The sequence below is a fragment of the Notothenia rossii genome, assembly GCF_949606895.1.
Source record: "Notothenia rossii genome assembly, chromosome: 12".
Classification (NCBI taxonomy): domain Eukaryota; kingdom Metazoa; phylum Chordata; class Actinopteri; order Perciformes; family Nototheniidae; genus Notothenia; species Notothenia rossii.
In genome coordinates this window covers 5,605,551-5,625,350 of record NC_136911.1, presented here as the reverse complement: position 1 = coordinate 5,625,350, position 19,800 = coordinate 5,605,551, and the positions used below count along the sequence as shown (strand labels likewise).

At 42.3% G+C, this 19,800-nt stretch overlaps 1 protein-coding gene across 2 annotated transcripts; it reads left to right on the top strand.

Annotated features, from left to right (window-relative positions):
- The first annotated feature begins 86 nt into the window (after nt 1–86).
- On the top strand, nt 87–17,699 carry LOC307026245 (enoyl-CoA hydratase EchA19). Of its 2 annotated transcripts, none has more exons than XM_079661483.1 (7): nt 87–383; nt 1,960–2,130; nt 5,068–5,165; nt 5,957–6,101; nt 14,508–14,657; nt 16,523–16,638; nt 17,072–17,699. In XM_079661483.1, the coding sequence occupies exons 1-7, from the start codon at nt 248–250 to the stop codon at nt 17,177–17,179; spliced, it is 924 nt and encodes a 307-aa protein (XP_079517609.1). In that variant the 5' UTR covers nt 87–247; the 3' UTR covers nt 17,180–17,699. The 2 variants fall into 2 exon arrangements, with proteins under 2 accessions (XP_079517609.1, XP_079517610.1); XM_079661484.1 differs by lacking the exon at nt 87–383 and adding an exon at nt 923–958 and having other exon boundaries at nt 1,914–2,130.
- The last annotated feature ends 2,101 nt before the right edge of the window (nt 17,700–19,800 follow it).

Sequence of the window (19,800 nt, the reverse complement as noted above, 5' to 3'; positions counted from 1 at the left end):
AGTGGCTCAATGTCGCCATCTGCTGGACGTTTGGAGTGTGTACCACCGCAATGCACCAACACGGAACCTTTGTTTCCTTGTTGTTGTGGGGAATAAAACACTGTTACACCCGTTTATTAGAGTTGTGTTGAAAGTTAGCATACTGCGTTTGAATAAAAAGTAATACTAGTAATTGTTGTCAGTCAATGCGTTTAACGTGTTTATGTATTAAGCTAGAGCTTCTAGTGTTTCATGAGTGAGTTAGCAAATGGCGCTAAAACACTTTTCGACATCAATGTTAACGGCTTCTTTTCGCAGTAAAACATTTGGACAGGCGATAAAAGCGATGTTGTGTCCAGTTAAGTCCTACAGCAGTGCAACAGGAGGTGAACACTCAGAAACAGGTATGTGTGGAAACATGCAGTTACTCAACAGTGTCAATGGGAGGCACCAGAGCCTGCAATAATATCAGTATATATATTGGCACCTGATTGGCACACTTCATTTCAACCATAGGTCTTTAAAGCAATATTTTATCTAAAACTACACAATTTAGAGCTTACTTATGGCACATAATGTCCACACTTGTATAATAATAATAATAACTTGAATTCATATAGCGCCTTTCATAACCTCAAGGTCGCTTTACAAAGAAACATACAAGGACAAGACATAAAAAAACAGGGGGCAGAAATGGAAGTGTCAGTGGGGGGGCGGGGGGGGGGGGGGGGGGGTGAGTTATTGTTGGAAGGCGATGTTGAACAGATGAGTTTTAAGGGTTGATTTTGAAGATGTTGAGAGAAGAGGCGTTATATAATTAAACGGAGGCTTACATTTCCACTCCCCTGAACTCAACCTTAAAATGACGTCAAAGATACTGAGGAACAAGCTCAGGTGTAATTCATTTACTTAATGAGGTCGTTAGTCCCACCTGTGGGTTTTCTGCCATTTTAAAACAATGGTTGCTTTCCTAACAAAGGTTGGTGTTAATGTTGTATATTGTATGATACATGTAATGTTTATATTTAATTTATTATTAGTGTTATATATATATATGTATATTATGTATCTACATTATTTATTATTATAATTGTTAGTTTTTTGTCTTTGGAGGAAGTTAAATATTGTGACATGTTGAATTGTTGAATGTAGTATATTCAAACCCCCACTCAAGAACAATTGTTCAATAAATCAATATAAGGAAAGCAGTTTATTTTAAAAAAAATTGAAAGGCGAAACCAAATAATTGTCTTTCTTTTGCTTCTAAAATGAATGCCTTAACTACATTTTCAAAATAGTTGAGAACACGTTTTAAATTCACGAAATAGTTTGGTGCTAATTTTGCTAATAAGTGACAATTATTTGACTAACATGTTATCTGCTCTCCCCCTCCAATGCATGTTGCTTAAACTTGGTGCTAAAGTATAACTGTAATGTTAAAAAAGCAAAACGACCCTATACACAGGTAGTAAACACGGTTCCACTGCTTTGCACACAATCCACTGTGTGATAATTAGTTTGAGGTGTAGCAGAGTAGAAAGGCCTGCCTGAGACAAATTGCCTTTTCCCTCTCCATCAATTCACTGGCTTTTGTTTAGCGGTCCATTCTTCTAGAATAGCAGTGTGAGCGAGGTTAATGCGTTTTGTAGCTTTGTTCCTTTGGTTGACAGTTGGATTCCCTCGGAGGAGCCTAAACAATGTCAGGTCAAATGCCTGCTGCAACCTCAAGCCACAGCCACTGGCAAACTCACACACACTTACAGAATAAACACACACTGAGACAGAGCGAGAGCCAAGGTCTTCACATCAATCCAAACCATCTCTTCTCATTGTTTCACTGCCTGTCAGAGATATCTGTCCACATAAACCTATTAACATTCCATCTGCATGCCTCCTACAGTGGACGTTAAACCTTTTATGTCTCTGGGTCTGAGTGTTGTGGTCCATGTTGGTCTGCGTCTCTGCATTCTTTGTCATCAGTTGCGGGACAGACCGTGGTCACAGAGCGCAGAGGGGCTGTGGTTTCCGTGGCAATAAACCGTCCCGAGGTGCGTAATGCGGTGAACCAGGAGACGGCGAGGCGTCTGCTGGAGGAGCTGGAGGCCTTCGACCGGGACCCAGACTTAAACGTGGCTGTCCTGCATGGGAAAGGTAAGATATTGAAAGAAAGGAAGGATGAAACGGAGGTACTTGACTTCACAGATAACTTACAGACATGCTACGGAGGGGTTCATCTCATTTTCTTCTAGGATTTCTTATCCCTTCCTGTATTCATTTGAACCTAATTCTTTAAGATTTCAGATCCACAAATGGTCAGAGGTTCTCGTTATATCACACACTCGAGAGCCTTACACCTGCAAGTAATAGTTTTTTGTAAAATATGCTTATTTCCTTAAATGCAAAGCGATTGACGAGATGATCGAACACCTCGTTAAGTCTACATTTCAAACTACTGCCAGCAACGAGTTAGCTTAGCTTAGCTTAGCTTAGCTTAGCTTAGCTTAGCTTAGCAGAAAGACTGGAATCATTATAAAATAACAGCTTCTGGCCAGCTAGCAGAACGTCTAAACCTCACTGCTTCTTATATCTTGTTTGTTCTAAAAACAAGTTGTGGTTTAATGGAGTATTACATGCCGGACAGTATTTCTTTGCCAGGAGCAGTCACTTCCTGGAGTCTCCGCTGATTGTTTGGCTGCGTTGCAGTAATGACAATCCTCATACTCCAGCCTCACATTGACCGTGTGGCATTGATCTAATCACATAACTCTGGGCAAGGAAAGTGAAAAAGCATATTTTCTAAACCTATGTCTAAAGAGAAAATCAGGGAACGGAAGTTATTGTATTTTATGTTAGAGAATTTGTTTTTGTGAAAATGTATTTCACCTAACTTCCTGGTTTTCGAAGTGAAGGAAACCAGACTGTTAACCCCTTTTTAGAATATTCTTTTTGTCAAGTCAAACTTTATTATCCAACCAGCGGAAATGTTATTGCAGCCCGGTACACTAGCACATCCATGGGCCAAAAATACTTTCAAACCAGAGGGGGAGAACATTGTGGCTCATGTTCTGACGCAGTTATGGAAAGTCACAGGATTGTCACTGAAGCTTCTCAGCTCTTCATCTCTTCCTCTCCTCTGCCTTCAAACCTTCCCTGCGTCACATTCTTCCTCTGCGTCTTTTTTTCCAGCCTTTGCTCCTCGAAGTCCTTAGATCTACCCGAAGTGCCGAAGTGACCGAACCGAGTGCACACACACAAAAAACACACACACACACACCTGCGAGGTGGCCTGCACTGTGTCAGCCGCCCAGAGCCAGAATCATGCCAGGGCTCCTAATACCTCTCAAAATAATCATCACACACACTGAATGACCTCCTTCCCCCAGTGGAAATAATGTCTTCAACCTGGATCAACCTGCTGTATGAAGTGCACCGTGGCCTACAGAGACAAGTATATACTTTGTTTGGTACTTCAGAGGTTGGAGCCTCTCCAGATGACGGCTGCAGGGTGCCACTAGTCTCAGCTGTGAACAGAAAACAGTGTGGGGGTTGGAGAGTAATTAGCTCGTGTTAAATGGGTTAGCAATGAGCTGCACAGTAGGTCGCTCCAGCTAAAAGGGCTCTTCTGTGATTCCCACTATGTCTGTAATGTGCTTTTAATCGTCTCCCCACACATTCCTGTCAGCAGGTTGTCCTGTGTTGCAGCCCCACTATAACCAGGAGACTGACCTTCAGAGGTGATTAGCCGTCTGTCTGTGCTATAAGATGACAAGCAGAGAGGTTCTATTTTGGCTATACCCTCTGAAAACATAAGGGATCCATTTTGTTCAAATTAGCGCCAACACAATCACACTCTCGCCTCTCGTTTTTCAGTGTCGATATGTTTTTTTGAACCCGTGAAATTAAGAGTAATTGCTTTCTGCAGGTTTTTCTGAATATGCTGGCACATATTTGGAGCGTTTGGGATTCGGATTTCAGTGGGCGTTAGTGGACAGGTACGATCAGAAGTCTGGCTGCGTCACTACGGCACATGTTCATCTGAAGTGAGAGGAAGCCCTCATAAAACACATTGAATCTAACATCTTTCAGAGGTCAAAGAAATGAAAAACGGCAACATGCATGTAGTTGTATTAGACGAAATACAATCAAATCTCTTAGTATTAGAGAACAGGACATTTGAAAACATTTGAAAATTGAAATGAAAACATTTATATATTTAATATTTGCATACTATTATCTAAATAACCACTTCAATGCAGGCTTTTTATTTGTTTTGAACAGTTACAATGATCCGTTCCATTCAACATTTAGAGCCTGAAGCTGAAGCGGCTTAAAATAATTTCAATTAACTACTTTTATTTGGAAATGTGTGTGTCATGCTTTTAAAAAATATATTTTGGATAAAACAATCTTGAACCCGTATAACAACAGCCTCGTTTCACAATCATTGCCCATACATCTCAGTTTGGCCCCTCAGTTCATTCACAAACCTCCTTCAAAGTTTAAATGATGCTTTAAGATCTTCCCAGAATGCACCAGCTCTTCACAGCTCTCTTTTTTTGTCTCGATCAAGGTTTATGGGGCTGTGTCACATCTCTGCTCCCATAAACAGCATGACGCACAGTTTCTCTATAATTGCCCTGTGTTGACCCACAGCTGTAATCAAAGCTCCCAGTCGATGGGTGTCGCTGGCATATGCGTTCGTTATAATCATTTTCATTACTGCAACATTACGGAGAGAGGAGGATTGTATGAGTCCCTGCCTGAGACTGTGACATAGTGTTTGTAGGCCTCATGGGTAATGTTGTATTACCACATGAATCCAACGGAAGGGGTTGTGGTCGGAGTATGTTAGTCTTCCATTAATGAGGATATTGTGTATGTGCACATGTGTTGGAGCACATGCGTGATTTGTGACTGCATTGGCCTCTTTAGGGAAGAGAAGCTTTTGTGTGCCAGCCTTCCAAAAGCGAGCAGCTCTCCAAATTGCAGCCCGCGGACTCCAGCTCAACCTTTTTTTCATCCTCATCATTTTCCCTTCCTCTCTGACTTTCCATCTGCCATACTTTGTAATTTTGTGGTCTCCTCCAGGAGGGAATTTCTGCGCTGGTTATGATCTGAAAGAGCTGGCCAATCACACAGCCTCCCTCAAATTGGAGCAAGATGTCACCAAGGGTCCCGGTCCGATGGTGAGCTGTGTGTGTGTGTGTGTGTGTGTGTGTGTGTGTGTGTGTGTGTGTGTGTGTGTGTGTGTGTGTGTGTGTGTGTGTGTGTGTGTGTGTGTGTGTGTGTGTGTGTGTGTGTGTGTGTGTGTGTGTGTGTGTGTGTGTGTGTGTGTGTGTGTGTGTGTGTGTGTGTGTGTGTGTGTGTGTGTGTGTGTGTGTGTGTGTGTGTGTGTGTGTGTGTGTGTGTGTGTGTGTGTGTGTGGTGTTCTATATTTCCTTACACTCTTACAGGAGGGCTCGTGTTTTACCATAAAACCAGAAAATGTGATGCCTAATGATCGTGAATACCTTTTTAAGAGTTTGTGAAGACAGGCAGTGGTGGAAATGGTGGTTTGGGAAGTGCCTCCATATCTACAGCGGTGTGTGTGCAGAAAGTCCTCATCTCCAGCACACTGCTATCACTTGACAACAAATACGGATTATGGTGTAATATATCTCCTGCAAGCTACAAGTAAAGTCTTTGGGATGGAGAGGACCTCCTGAGCAGAAAATGATAGCACTGGGTCCCTCACAGAGTACACAGGGCTTCATTTGTTCAGCAACAGCCAGAACTCAGATCATTTGTTAGTCCTATATAAACCATGGAAATCCAAGAGGTCCAAAAGCATCAAATAAAAGAAAACATGCCTTCATATATATATAGATGGTTCAAATATACCTTACAGTGTATATTTCCTACAGGAAGCAGTGTTAACAAGGTGTATTCCTCCTCTGCAGTGTGTGCTTTGATGGACTAATCTGTTATTTCCCTCCAGGGCCCGTCCCGCCTGCAGCTGTCGAAGCCGCTGATAGCAGCCGTCAGTGGCTTCGCGGTGGCTGGAGGCCTGGAGCTGGCTCTGCTGGCAGACCTGAGGCTGGTGGAGGAGAGCGCCGTCATGGGGGTGTTCTGTCGCAGGTTTGGTGAGTCTGCCACCTCACGCTGCTGCGGACCTTACTGCTGCTAACTAACAGTTGTGGTGGTTGGACGATAGTACTACTTTTTTGTTCATAACTTTTTTATTCACGGTGATTTTCACTGAACGCAGCAGCGTCTTTTTAAGAAGGCCTTCTGGCATAGACACAGTTACACACATACAAACCCAAAAGCTGATCAATACAACCACAGTGTGATCTGTTTGGCCCTGAGAAGCTACACCCGATCTGCTGAGGGGTTTAGGAACTCGCTTAAGGGCAACTCACTGGTGATAATGAAGGGTGTGCAAGCACTGCTTTTTCACTTTCTCTGCCCAGGTTTATGTTGCTGTCCAGCATGAAGTCCCTCAGGTCACAAGCCTGCTTCAGTCAGTTTTATAAATACATTTCTATTGCTGCAGGCTCCTGTACTGTCTCAGATTTGATCTTTTAGCAAATTTTACTTCTTAACATTTCTCAATTTTTGTTGGATATTTTTCTCTTTTAAAAAAGAACGAAACTTGTCCGGAAAATGATAATTGCTATACATCCACAACTACTTAAATACATCTCTCTACTTGTCTACTCAGTACCTCTTTCATTTAATGCACGGGTGTCAAACTCAATTTCATCACCGGCCACACCAGCATTATGGTTGCACTCAAAGGGCCGGTTGTAACTTTAAGACTATATAAAAAGACATATATCAATATTGAATATAATAATGTGTTATATTACATTATTGCCTCTGCATTGGATTATTATCGGCAAGGGTAATAACTTCATAATTAACTACGTCTGAAAGCAGAAGTCTAGGGCAAATAATTGCAAGTCTCTTCAGTGAGAATGTCACAATATGATTTTAAAAGAAAAGCCACATTCTGGAAAAACAAAAAAAGAAGTGCCGTTTTGAAAAATAAATCTATGGGAAAAGGCTAATTCTAAGAAAAAAGGCATATTTGGACAAAAAAGCAAAATTCTGAGGAAAAAATGCTGGTTGAAAAAAAAGTCAAATTCTGAGAAAAAGTCGAATTTGAGATGCATTGTGGGACATGTAGTTTATGGGCAACGTGCTTCCGTAAAGTGGCATGTAACCGTATAATAAACATATTATATTCTTTGCAAGCTCTTGAGGGGCCACATAAAATGAAGTCGTGGGCCGGATTTGGCCCCCGGGCCTTGAGTTTGACACCCCTGATTTAATGTATTGGTTTATTTTAATTGGGGAAATGATAATTCCACATTATTAAATACACCTAGAACATATATCAAGCCTTATCACAACATGACTGACTGAATAAACTCATATACTCTTACAGTATACATTGTTGCTTCTTCCACTATTACTACTACCACTGTAGTAACGGGCATAGTCCCCCCCCCCCCCCCATTCTCTGTTTTGCTGCTCCTTAAGCCTTTGTGTATCTGCTCATATAATTATATCTGTCCATGAAAATATGGTTGTGTTTGTCTTTGCATGCATCATCTGTCTCCTAATGCCAGGAAGTTGACGCTGTTTCTATTTTCTAACATCGTTACCCCGTCCTCTGTTATCAGCCTAGCCTTCTTGTTTGTGTCCGAGCGCGGCGTCGTAGTGCGATAACACCGGTGACCGTGACCTTTTGGCATCGCGGCCCCAGTCTGCTGGGCAGTCTTGATAAGTAGGAAAGGAAGCGACCCACTGCCAGGTTTCCACTGCGGGGCTGAACAGGGCTTGCATATTATTTATGTGTCACAATTTCCTCATAAACAACATTTTCCTTTCCTCGCAGCTTACTGGCATGGCCTGCCCGCTGACTCGGCTATAGTTTCAAAAGAACAAGTAGTACTTTGCATCTTCTGCTGTAAACACTTCAAGCTAATCCTGATCCCAGGACGTCGTGGCTGACTTCACTTTGTAAAAGTAGCTCGTGTTGGACTGTTGCTCATCGCTTTAGCCATGGTTCTGGAGGGTTTGAAATACAACCATGGTGTTTATAAATAAAACTGTTGTACTATAATTTACTGGCAGTTCTAGATTTAGAGTGTAAACATGCAGGGCTTATCTTCTCAGGCCTGTAATTTACAGGAGAGCATCCTAGCAGTGCCCCTGTCTGTCTGTCTGTCTGTCTGTCTGTCTGTCTGTCTGTCTGTCTGTCTGTCTGTCTCTCTCTCTGTCTCTCTGTCTGTCTGTCTGTCTGTCTGTCTGTCTGTCTGTCTGTCTGTCTGTCTCTCTGTCTGTCTGTCTGTCTGTCTGTCTGTGTCTCTGTCTGTCTGTCTGTCTGTCTGTCTGTCTGTCTGTCTGTCTGTCTGTCTCTCTGTCTGTCTGTCTGTCTGTCTGTCTGTCTGTTTGTCTGTGTCTCTGTCTCTCCGTCTGTCTGTCTTTCTGTCTGTCTGTCTGTCTGTCTGTCTGTCTGTCTGTCTGTGTCTCTGTCTGTCTGTCTGTCTGTCTGTCTGTCTGTCTGTCTGTCTGTCTGTCTGTCTGTCTGTCTGTTTGTCTGTGTCTCTGTCTCTCCGTCTGTCTGTCTGTCTGTCTGTCTGTCTGTCTGTCTGTCTGTCTGTCTGTCTGTCTGTCTGTCTGTCTGTCTGTCTGTCTGTTTGTCTGTGTCTCTGTCTCTCCGTCTGTCTGTCTGTCTCTCTGTCTGTCTGTCTGTCTGTCTGTCTGTCTGTCTGTCTGTCTGTCTGTCTCTCTGTCTGTTTGTCTGTCTGTCTGTCTGTGTCTGTCTATCTGTCTGTATGTCTGTTTGTCTGTCTCTCTGTCTCTCTGTCTGTCTGTTTCTCTGTCTGTCTGTCTCTGTTTGTCTGTATGTCTGTCTGTCTGTCTGTCCGTCTCTCTGTCTGTCCGTCTGTCTGTCTCTCTGTCTCTCTGTCTGTCCGTCTCTCTGTCTCTCTGTCTCTCTCTCTGGTGGCATGGCTTCAGGGCCAGGCCACGCTCCATTCTCTCTGCAGAGTCGCTCCTCAGTGTAGGAGCTGTTTGACTATATCTAAGACAAATATGTTTATATTTATAAAAATTATGAATAAATACTTTTGGTGGCAGTCCTGAGATGCTGGTATTATAACAGCACTTGTAAAAAAGATTCAAAATATAACCAGCTTTATTTATTACAATGCTTCCCCCTATACATTCTTTGTTACCTGCTGTTTATGTTTACGGCATCTTAGCTCTTTGTCAGAAACCAAAAGAGAAGCAGGAATACACCAGGATTGCAGATAACAGTGCAGCTTAGTTGACACTGGAGAAGCTGAATAGTGACAAACTTCTTTTAACAGATTTAAGGACCTCAGTCTAAACTCTGCATGTCCCATTAGGGAGCCTGCACTTCTTCCATCAGCTCAAAACTATGTTTGGGAGGCAGAAATTAGCGTTACTGTGGTTTCGACACATTTAAGTTGCACATTTCCTCCCAGTCATTAATTCTCTCCATGTTGATTGCCACATATCTTTTGGCTTGTTTGTCAACACATTTGACTCGTTTCCCCAGCTTAGTTGAAACCGCTGTGGTTTTTCAGATGTGCATTGAGCAGAGTGAGTATAACTTAGACTGCTGGTTTTCAGCCTTTGTATACACATACACTACCTAGCTGTATGATACACAACCATCACCTTCCTGAAGCTGTAGTTAGTGAAGTCTCAATACTTACTTACCAGATTTAATGAAGGCTGCATTACACAATGAGACAATATACATAAGACCTAAAGTAAGTCTGGAAAAAACCTATTAGCAGTGGAAATAAAGTGCATTTTCCAAACATTAATCAATTGAAAAACCGAACTTCCCTCCCCATTTACATCAAAAGTAGCACTGCTCCGTGGGTAGCACAGTTTATTTAAAGATCCCGTGTTTCTTACAGATTGTTTCCTTTTAATGGTTGAATTCTGTAACCGTTTTGGGGTCGGGCACAGATGGCAGCAGCCGGAGGGAATCCCTGGTGGCTTTGGAGTCAAAAAACCCAGAGGCTCTCTGCACCGCTCTGATGTGGGCCAATAGCAACCAGAAGGATCTGACAGCTTTCTGGCACGTGATTGGCTGCCGAACCTGCGGCTTCCTGTCTGGGGCCCCTCTGCCTCGCCGAGGAGGAAATGAGAAGGAGGAGATGGTTGCGTCACGGGAGTCTGGTATTAGTGTCTAGTGCTCGTTGGATTTTGAGAGACCTGAATGAAAAACCACCGTGCTTACCTAATTCCCTGATGTTATTCTGGTTCCTGAACCCAGAGGAACATTACAAAGCAAAAAAAAATAGTTGGCACCGGAAAAGGAAACTTAAAATAGTTCACTAATACTTCATTCAAGGATCTTTCTTTTGGTGGTGAGGCTAAATCAGGCGAGCGTGGAGGTTGTCCAGGATTGTTAGGATAGCGCTCCTCTGATTTTCCAGTTTGAAGTCAACCGCCAAATAAAGACCCCTCAAGCCATAAGTCATAGCAGTGTGTCCTCCATTTCTCTTCTTCTTCTTCACAGCTATAAGTCCTGTCTCATACCTGGACGAGGGACAGACGTAGAGTGCCAAATAAGAAGAAGCCACATGTTGAATCGAAGTCAAACCTCCGTCCAAAGCCGACATACCATCGGCCAATTCAAACACCGCTCCGTGAGTTTGAAACTGAATGACATAGTCCAGTGACCACATGGTCTCTCTTCAAAACCGACCTTTTAAAACGTTTTCATTAGGAGTGACTGGATAGAGCAGTTGTTTGTAGTGATAACATTTTAAGTGGATACACTGATGTGGATATTTACAAATAGCTTCATATTCATTTAAAGACAAATCATGTGCAAACATTGTGCCTCACCTGAAGTTACTTGGGGACAGCCTGGGCTCATGATATGGGATGTTTAAACTATGATGTCCTTTTTGTTCTGTCTTGTGATTTGATAGATCTGTTCTCCAGCCATTCTCCTGTTTGAAGGTGCTGTTTGCTGCCATGGTGGTCTCGTATGATGCTGCTCTGCAAACTAGAGAATGCACAGCCCTGGTGTTCACTCAGTGGGCTAAATACATGAAATCAAGTTAACTGTGTGGCGCTCGCGTTCGACCCAGCCCAGTGCAGCTATTTTCCTTAATTTTTTGTGAGGATTTCAAAGTAAGCTTCCGTTTGAAAGTCTGCTTTTCCCCCCCCCCCCCCCTTTTATCCATTTTAGTCTGGAATTGTCCGGAAATTGTTAATCCACATCAAACTTAATCGCATTACCCTCATCATGGGAGGTCATTGTAGTGGTTTTACTTTGATGTGGTGAGGATGCCAGCAGCACACGGGAACACCTCACTGCACCGTGTTTCGCACTCTTGTTCTCAGGTTATTAGAAGCTGTAGATGTCGGATGTGATCTCTCCTTTCGTAAGACTTTGGCACTAAAATCGCGTAGTAAAAATGATACTGTTCCGCTTTTGGCTTCCTAATTTTACAAGAGGTCAGCTGCAGAGAAGCGAGGTTCAGCTGCTAGAGATTCAAGGTTTTGATTTGAAATACTGAGCAAAGCTTGTCATTTTACAACAAGAATGGTTATGTTTGTACCAAAATCCGACCAAACAGACCTGATCTTCAGTATTTATTGCTGCGGTTAAAAAACCCATCGATTAACCTCTTTCCCAGCCGCAGCCGTGAGGTATTGTTTTCATCTTGTGAGTCTGAGAATGTGTGTCATCGCGACAAAATGTGCTCCTGGAGACACCTACTCCAACGAGGAAAAGAAGTGAAGCCATTTTGAGTGGTTTGCCACGTGTTTATATTTTTGTCTTGGAATTCGAACTTCACAAGTATAACATTTAGATTAAAATGAAGGCCCCCGCTTAATGCCCCATCGTGTCTGTGCGTCACTGCTGGTTTCATCTCTTATCACAAGATTGTGTCTCATGTCTTTTGATACCAATTTAAGCACAGTAACTTCACTTTAATAAAAGGTAGTAATGTTTTTTTTTAAGAAAGCCAGTGTGCATTTAACTGTCCTATCAGAAGTGGTAGTAGTTATATCTGTTATAACATTTCATATTGAACGTTTGCGGTTCTGTGGGTTTGTTTGCATTTTTGCCTCTTGCTAAACGTGACTGAAGAATAGACAAATATTTTAAATAAAAGGAATGGAAACCAAAATTCCTAATTTTCTAATTGAAACGATTTGTAGTGACTCATAGTATTCAAAGGAACTCAGCTGCTATCACAGAACAACACATTATATCCAACTCTGTAGCAGCTAGATAAAACACAAGGTTCCCTCTCCCCCCCCCCCTCCCAGACCTCTCCAACACGCCAGCCAGATAAGCTGTGATGGCACTGTGATGCAGGAAGATAGCCACCTCTTATATCTAGTTATTAAACAATAGGCTTTGCTGACTCATGTTCAACCTTGTTAATAACAAGCCTTAGTCTTGACATTGGGCTTATCTACTTTAAAGTAAGGCAGAGGGCTCATTTCCAAATGTTCTAAGCATTACTGAAGAACAACAATGACAAATCCCCCCCAAAAAAAACCTTACTGATTATCTAGCATCAGGATCACCGCCAGACATTTTCCTCTATGGATCTTGGAATAGGGGATCAGAAGCCACCGCTCCGCCTCAGCCATCTTCTTTCAAGCCAAACATGCCTTTTGAGTTAAAACGACTTCAATGAGTTGCTTCCAGCCTCTCAGCTCCCATTCATGTGGGACAAAGCGCAGGTCTCTGTAAACTCCCGCAAACAGGACACATCAGAGACGGGACTATCAGACGGAGAGGAGGGTGAGGGCTGGAGGTGCTGGAGACGAGTGCTGCGGATAAGAAGGGAGATCCTTCCGGTTGCTGATAGCGATGGTGCCAACAGACTGGAGGTCAACCTGGCTCTTTATCTTTCCTTTTAGAGTCGGGCTCTGTCTTCCTCTCACTGTTTTAGATCCAGCCTCCTGTCTCCCGCTTCCTCTTTCTGGCTTTTGCTGTGACGGGTGATAGTGTTGGACCCAACACAAAGAAGCTCTTTGCACTAGTCTTTGAGAAGTAGAACAATGATTTCTAACCAGAGCTACAAGTGCTTTTGCAAATGCTTACGTGGCAAAAAACAAAAAAAATTGTGATTTGGCAACTTTTATAGATATTAATGCAGTTAAATTGAGTGCGACACGGAGCTCCATCAAAACCCTGGAAACACTCTTTTTTTTTCTAGTAGTTGTCAGATTCAATATTGAAAAGACCTTGAACCTCACACACAAACCCAGACACACACCTGTGCAGCAAGGATCCATGCTATTCTTAAAATGAAATTGCAGAAAAAAGAATTAGTCATTTATGTGGCATTTAATCGTCTCAAGGTGCTCAGCACAGAAAAAATGAGTAAAATCTAGTTCATGGAGACAATGTGACACCGTCCTGCCCCACATAATCACAATCTTCTGTCTTTCGGAGAACCATTATATGCCGACGGTTTGAGCCCCAACCAGGCCCCCGGAGAGGTCGCACTTGCATTAACACTGGTATTCCATGTATTCCGATTTAATTTATTTGAACGACACGGAGCAAGAGTCGAAGTCCCAGAGTATGAATAGAATCACAGTATTTCCACGACTCCCCACAGAATGAGAGAGGGCGGAGAAAAAAAGAAAAAAAATCTAGCTTGATGATTTTGGGGTTATGAAAACATGTCCGACACATGTGCTCTCAATAAGGGGCGGTCAAATAGAATCAGCGACTCTGAGGAATTAGAGAGTCGGGATCGTGGCGTGGAACTTGGGAGCCCCTAACAGTAGAACGCATGCCAGTTCCAGCTGGTGCTCTTTAGAAATTAGGACAGATGCCAGAAGCTTACTGTACCTCGCGGTGGACTCTCTCTGCTCTCCTTTCTCCCCCTCTCCCCCATCCCTCTCTCTCTAGTGTGGACGGTAATAATGCAAATGTGTCCAGTGAGACTGAGAGTTAGGAGGAGTTGGAGTTTACGCACTCACTGAAAGAAAGCAGAGTTACAGTTGAGGAGTAAAATTGTTTCTAAACTTTTTTCCCCTGACAGCTGTAACCTAGATTAATGCCAGCGATATATTATCTCTTTCCGAGTGTTTCTATGGCTGTTTTCACACGGGGACCTAAGCCAAATACCCTGGCACAGTGCCTCACATTTCCTCTCACCTTTTACAGTTAAGAAATCCACATTTAGGTCTAAATGTAATTTATAGAAAACCTCCAATTCCACTTTCTGGAAATATTCTTTACTTTGGCAGCAATCTCCCAATGTGATTGAAAGTGTAGAATTGTAAAGTAAAAAAGATTGCAACTCAGTTATTTTCATCTTTAGACTGTCATTTCTTTCTGAATGATTGGTTCTTATTTATCGGATGTGGCAGAATTAAGCTGACCGATGAAATATCACGTACACCACCTGATGTTTGATTTGCAGTGGGAGAGGACTTTTAGTATAAATATCAAAAATGCAAGACAGAAAGATATATTTCTTACTTCTTCTCTTTCTTTTCAGGAGTTCCCCTGATCGATGGAGGCACAGTGCGGCTCCCGCGTCTCATTGGACTGTCTCGAGCACTCGACTTGATTCTGACTGGACGACCAATCGGAGCGCAGGAGGCTCTCGCCTACGGATTGGCTAACAGAGTTGTTCCTGATGGCCAAGGTATTGGACCTGGTCTAGGTTCTGTGTAATGTGTGCAGTCCCATGGATAGGGCTTGGTGGTGTCGCACCTGAATATGTGAATATGTGTCAATTGCGAGTATAGAAAATATTTAGAAGTTCTTAAACATTGGTATTGAATGCTTGGTCACATTCGTATTCTTTTGACTTCACGTTTGACTATATATATACTTTTTTTTATTTTTTTTTATCATAACAACAAACAGAACAGGATCTTACCCAAATCCTCCCAACCAATCAGATTAATGAACAAGCTCTTCAAACCTGTGGACAAGATCTCCCACTTCTTCACAGTTGATCAATGTATCTCCTTTCTGGCATTCTACCGAGCAAACACTGAGAATATCTACAACCTACTGGCCCCCCCCAACCTCCTCATTCTCCCCCAACTCCCCTTCAGACCTCAACAAATCACTGCCCGGCATAAAGACTCCCACTTGCCCCTAGGACCCCATCCCCTCCACATGACTCACATCTCATCCCCCTGCTCTCTGCCCGCTCATCCTCTCTGTAATCATCTCCTCCCTGTCTGTCTCTGCCCCCCCTCCCGTCAAAATGCCTCTGTTACACCTATACTCAAAAAACCTGGCCTTGACCCTGAGATCCCAACAGATACAAACCAATCTACAATCTCCCTTTTCTGCCTAATATACTTTAACGCACCTTCGCCTCCCAAGTCAAATCCCTCACTCCCCTCTTTTTAAACTGCACTCAAAACCCACTTCCTTAAAGCCTTTTGATATGGGACCCCACCCCTGCTTTGTTCATTGTTATTATTAATCTAATTAAATGGTGTATAAGCTGCAACTGCGGTTTCCTTTGCGGTTTATTCCCTTTTAAGTACCTTTTTAAACTCAATAAAATCAAATGTATTATTATCATTGTAGTTAGTATTATAGGACATTTGTTGAAAAAAAAGAAGCAATGTGAAGAGCAGATATTGGGGAGGCTGGAATCCTCCATCTGTCTGGGGGAAGTAGAAATCGTTATTCACTTTGAAGACATGTCGACACCACCGAGAAAAAGGCCTGCGACACATTTTTAGTCAGGAAACATAGTTTTTAAGAAACTCTATTGTAGTGAAGATCAGACAAAATCCTATACAACGTACTTATTTTCCAGAGAATCTGTTTTCATTATTACTTAAAAAACAACTCTGCAGCCATAACTCAGCATTAGCACTGCTCTCCTCACTCATCCCAGCAGCAGTCTGAGGATTTAGCTGTGCATACATTTCAATGCAGCATTTCCTGTATTAAATTAAAGCATGAATGCCCCCGTATCCTTAAAATCCCAAAAAAGCCTTTCCATGTGCAAATCTTTGACTCCCCCCTACTCCCCTTAGACATTAAAAGAAGATTAGCTTAATTCTTTGAGGAAGTTCCTCTTCCCACATTCAAGCCTCGGTCTAATTGGCCTCTCTGAAGGATGATGATCTAGCGGGTTTAACATCAGAGGGAAGCTAAGAAGTAGCAGCTTACTAAAACACACACACACACACACACACACACACACACACACACACACACACACACACACACACACACACACACACACACACACACACACACACACACACACACACACACACACACACACACACACACGGCATCAAAGTGTGGCATCATGATGCTTAGTGTTTCTCCATAAGACCGATGGGGATGTAGTCCTGTGCTTCATGTTTGTGAGCAGGGACACGCAGAATAGAAAGGCTGCTGCTGAGAGGAAGGGTTATTAACACATTCACCTGTGTGGATTGTCCCATATTATGAATGCATTTCCTTGTATATGCCCATGTGTGTGTTAATCTGTGTCACTGTTGGACTCACTTCATGTTGTAACCACAGCTTTGCAGGCAGCGCTGCAGTTAGCAGAAGAGATCAGCTGCTTCCCTCAGCAGTGTCTGCGGGCCGACCGCTCCTCAGCCGTCTACAGCTGCTACGACGCGCCCTCTTTCACTCAGGTAGACGTGATATAAGAATATATATATATCCTTTATTTAACCAGGTAAAAGACTCATTGAGATTAAAATGACCTGGCCAAGAAGGGCAGCATGAACAATGATACAACAGAGACAATACAGGCAGACAAATACAGCTGTCAAACACAAATAAAATGTCACATTAGCCCGTCAATATGCAAAATAAAAGAAACTTAAAAATCATTAAAAAATGGCAACATTTCAAACGACTTCAATTTTTGGATATACGAGCACTCGCATCTACCAATGGTGTCGTGTTCTCTGTCGCAATACACATTAGCATACCAATATTTCAGCTTTATATGACATACTGTACTGACACAGTTACTTGGAGATGTTTTATGATACATCTCACATATTGTACTGGTCATAGAAGTTAGTTTGCAATGAGTTGAATCTGTGTTGCTCTGTGTAGGCCATGCAGTATGAGATGGACCACGGAATTCCTGTCATCCAATCAGAAGCTGTCAGTGGGGCAGCCAGGTTCACGGCGGGAACAGGAAGAGGAGGACAATTCTCCTAGGATTCAGTTTGTCGAGGCCTTGTGACTCTCAGGTGATCTCTCACAACTCGCTGCTGCTCCACTGCTCTCCACAAATGTTTTACGTGTCTGATCGATGTTGTATTCAGATAGCGTGTTATCTTAGCATTCTTCCTACATTTCAAATATAGTGAGATGAAGTTGTGTGTATTTAAAATGTTTATCATACTACTATTTAGGTTCTGTGTGAGTTTCAACTGTGATCAATAAGCATAGAAAAAGCAAATAGATAAGACACAAAGGTAAAGTTAGTCTAACGTATGTACTTCTGAATATAAAAATGTATAATATAGAAATATGTATTGTTAATATATCAGAGACACATTTTGAAAGGGAAAAGAGCTCCATGTGCAGCACAAACTGGTTTTAACTTGAATGTTCTTGATGCAAAACACAAAGGTATTTCTGTTTAGCTAAAAGGTTGAACCAAGCTGTCATTATCTTTTTCAGTCTGTTCCTCTGGTTTGTTGTGAACTATATAAATACACATACTTAAAGATGAGATCTTGCACCTTTTTTTTTTTTTTTTTCAAAGCAAATCATCAAGGAGAATCACAGATATCTTTATGTTCTGCGCCATGCAGTGCTTTAGGAAGTCTTTGACCACAAAACTAATCCAACACAAAAGAGTAAAAAAGCATCAAAAGCACAAAACCTGCAGCAGCTCGCCATTGTTCCTTTGAAAAAAACACTTGATTACTGGGATAAGACTTGTGTTCACGAACGTGTGCGTGTGAGCAAGTAACCATAGCAATATACTGTAATTATTGCAGAAGATTCAGCACTTCTTGTCAGATCTGTCCCAGGTGTAAGCATTCCTTTTGGTGTGTGTGTGTGTGTGTGTGTGTGTGTGTGTGTGTGTGTGTGTGTGTGTGTGTGTGTGTGTGTGTGTGTGTGTGTGTGTGTGTGTGTGTGTGTGTGTGTGTGTGTGTGTGTGTGTGTGTGTGTGTGTGTGTGTGTGTGTGTGTGTGTGTGTGTGTGTGTGTGTGTGTGTGTGTGTGTGTGTGTGTGTGTGTGTGTGTGTGTGTGTGTGTGTGTGTGTGTGTGTGTGTGTGTGTGTGTGTGTGTGTGTGTGTGTGTGTGTGTGTGTGTGTGTGTGTGTGTGTGTGTGTGTGTGTGAAAAACACGCGTTCAAGAATCTCTGTGTGCGCAATTTTCTGTGAACTCTTTTCTGACCTTTTAATGCTCTTTAATAAAAAATGTCTCACAGGAAAAGGGAGAACTAAAACCAAGATGTATGGGGATGTGTGTGTGAGTAAAAGAGATACAGACAGACAAAGACCTCATTAGGTTTAGGAGGTGTCCTGTCTAGACAGTGTGATGACAGGACACAGAACCTCTGTTTAATGTTTCCTCCTCCTCCCTCGACTTCCAACACACACACACACACACACACACACACACACACACACACACACACACACACATCACCTGCTCTGCCTCCGGGGATCCACACACACACGGTTGCTTAATGTCAAGCAAAATGTTAAGGACATATAGAAGTATTTAAGTGCTTTTTCTGTGACAAAGTCCTGCCGCCTCTTTATCACAGGAATGTCGTGATAGCACTGAAGAGCACCAACGAAGAAGAAGCTGTGGATGTCTTTGTGCTAGCTTGTTTGTTTAATATGAGGTGTGCCCAAAAGTTAATGCCCAATTATGTGTTTAAAACATGGATTTAGTGCTTTTTTTGTCAATGTGAGTTGTTAAAGAATACTCTTTTTCTTTTTATAGTTTTATCTGCAAAATTACAATTTCCCTCTGAGTTTGTGCCCAAAAAGGAACTTGAGGAAACGAACCATTCGCTCTATATTTTGCCAATAGAAGAAGCTTGAACTTGTAGGGTAACTGAATATGTGTTCTACATTAGGAATAATCTCTCATTAAAGTAAATGGGTGTTTTGAGTCCAAGAAAAACTAAAGAATATGATAAATGACATCCTGGAGATGTCTTATTCTAGTTAGGCCTCTTCAGTTTCTGTTATTTTAGAGTTGAATCTGTCGCTTACCTGTCCAATACACACACACGGGCAAACGGGTAAATTCATTATTCTTCCCAAAACTCTTTATTATGATCTTCTTGCACTGACAGGATTTCTGCTTGGTAAATAGGGAAAACAACATTTTAAAATCTAAATCTCATCTGCTTTGCTACGCCCTACAAAATACTTGCCAGAATTTTAAATAAAAGCCTACATGTGTTTTTAAATGAATGGACAAAAACATGCAAGACAACAGCTGTTCCTTTTTTTGACGTGCCGTTCAGTTATTTATGTAAAGTTGCATGACATTTGGTTTTAGCTTTATGAGAGTGAGATGTTTATAGTTGGGGCTACCCGGCTGTGTGTGTGTGTTTGGTGCTGGTATGTGTAGCTTTGATGCTGGTTCTCACTCCTCACATGCAGATAAGATAGGCTCTGGCAGCAGCAGTAGTAGCAGAGACACCGAGAGATATGGACACCTTTGGACCTTATCACCAGGACCATCACTGTCTGAAGGGCCATGAAGACACAACACAGGTTAGGGTGAGAGGAATGATGGGAGGAAGAGGGAGGAGAAAGGGACATGAGCATTTCATGAAGAGGATTCTAGGACATATGTTC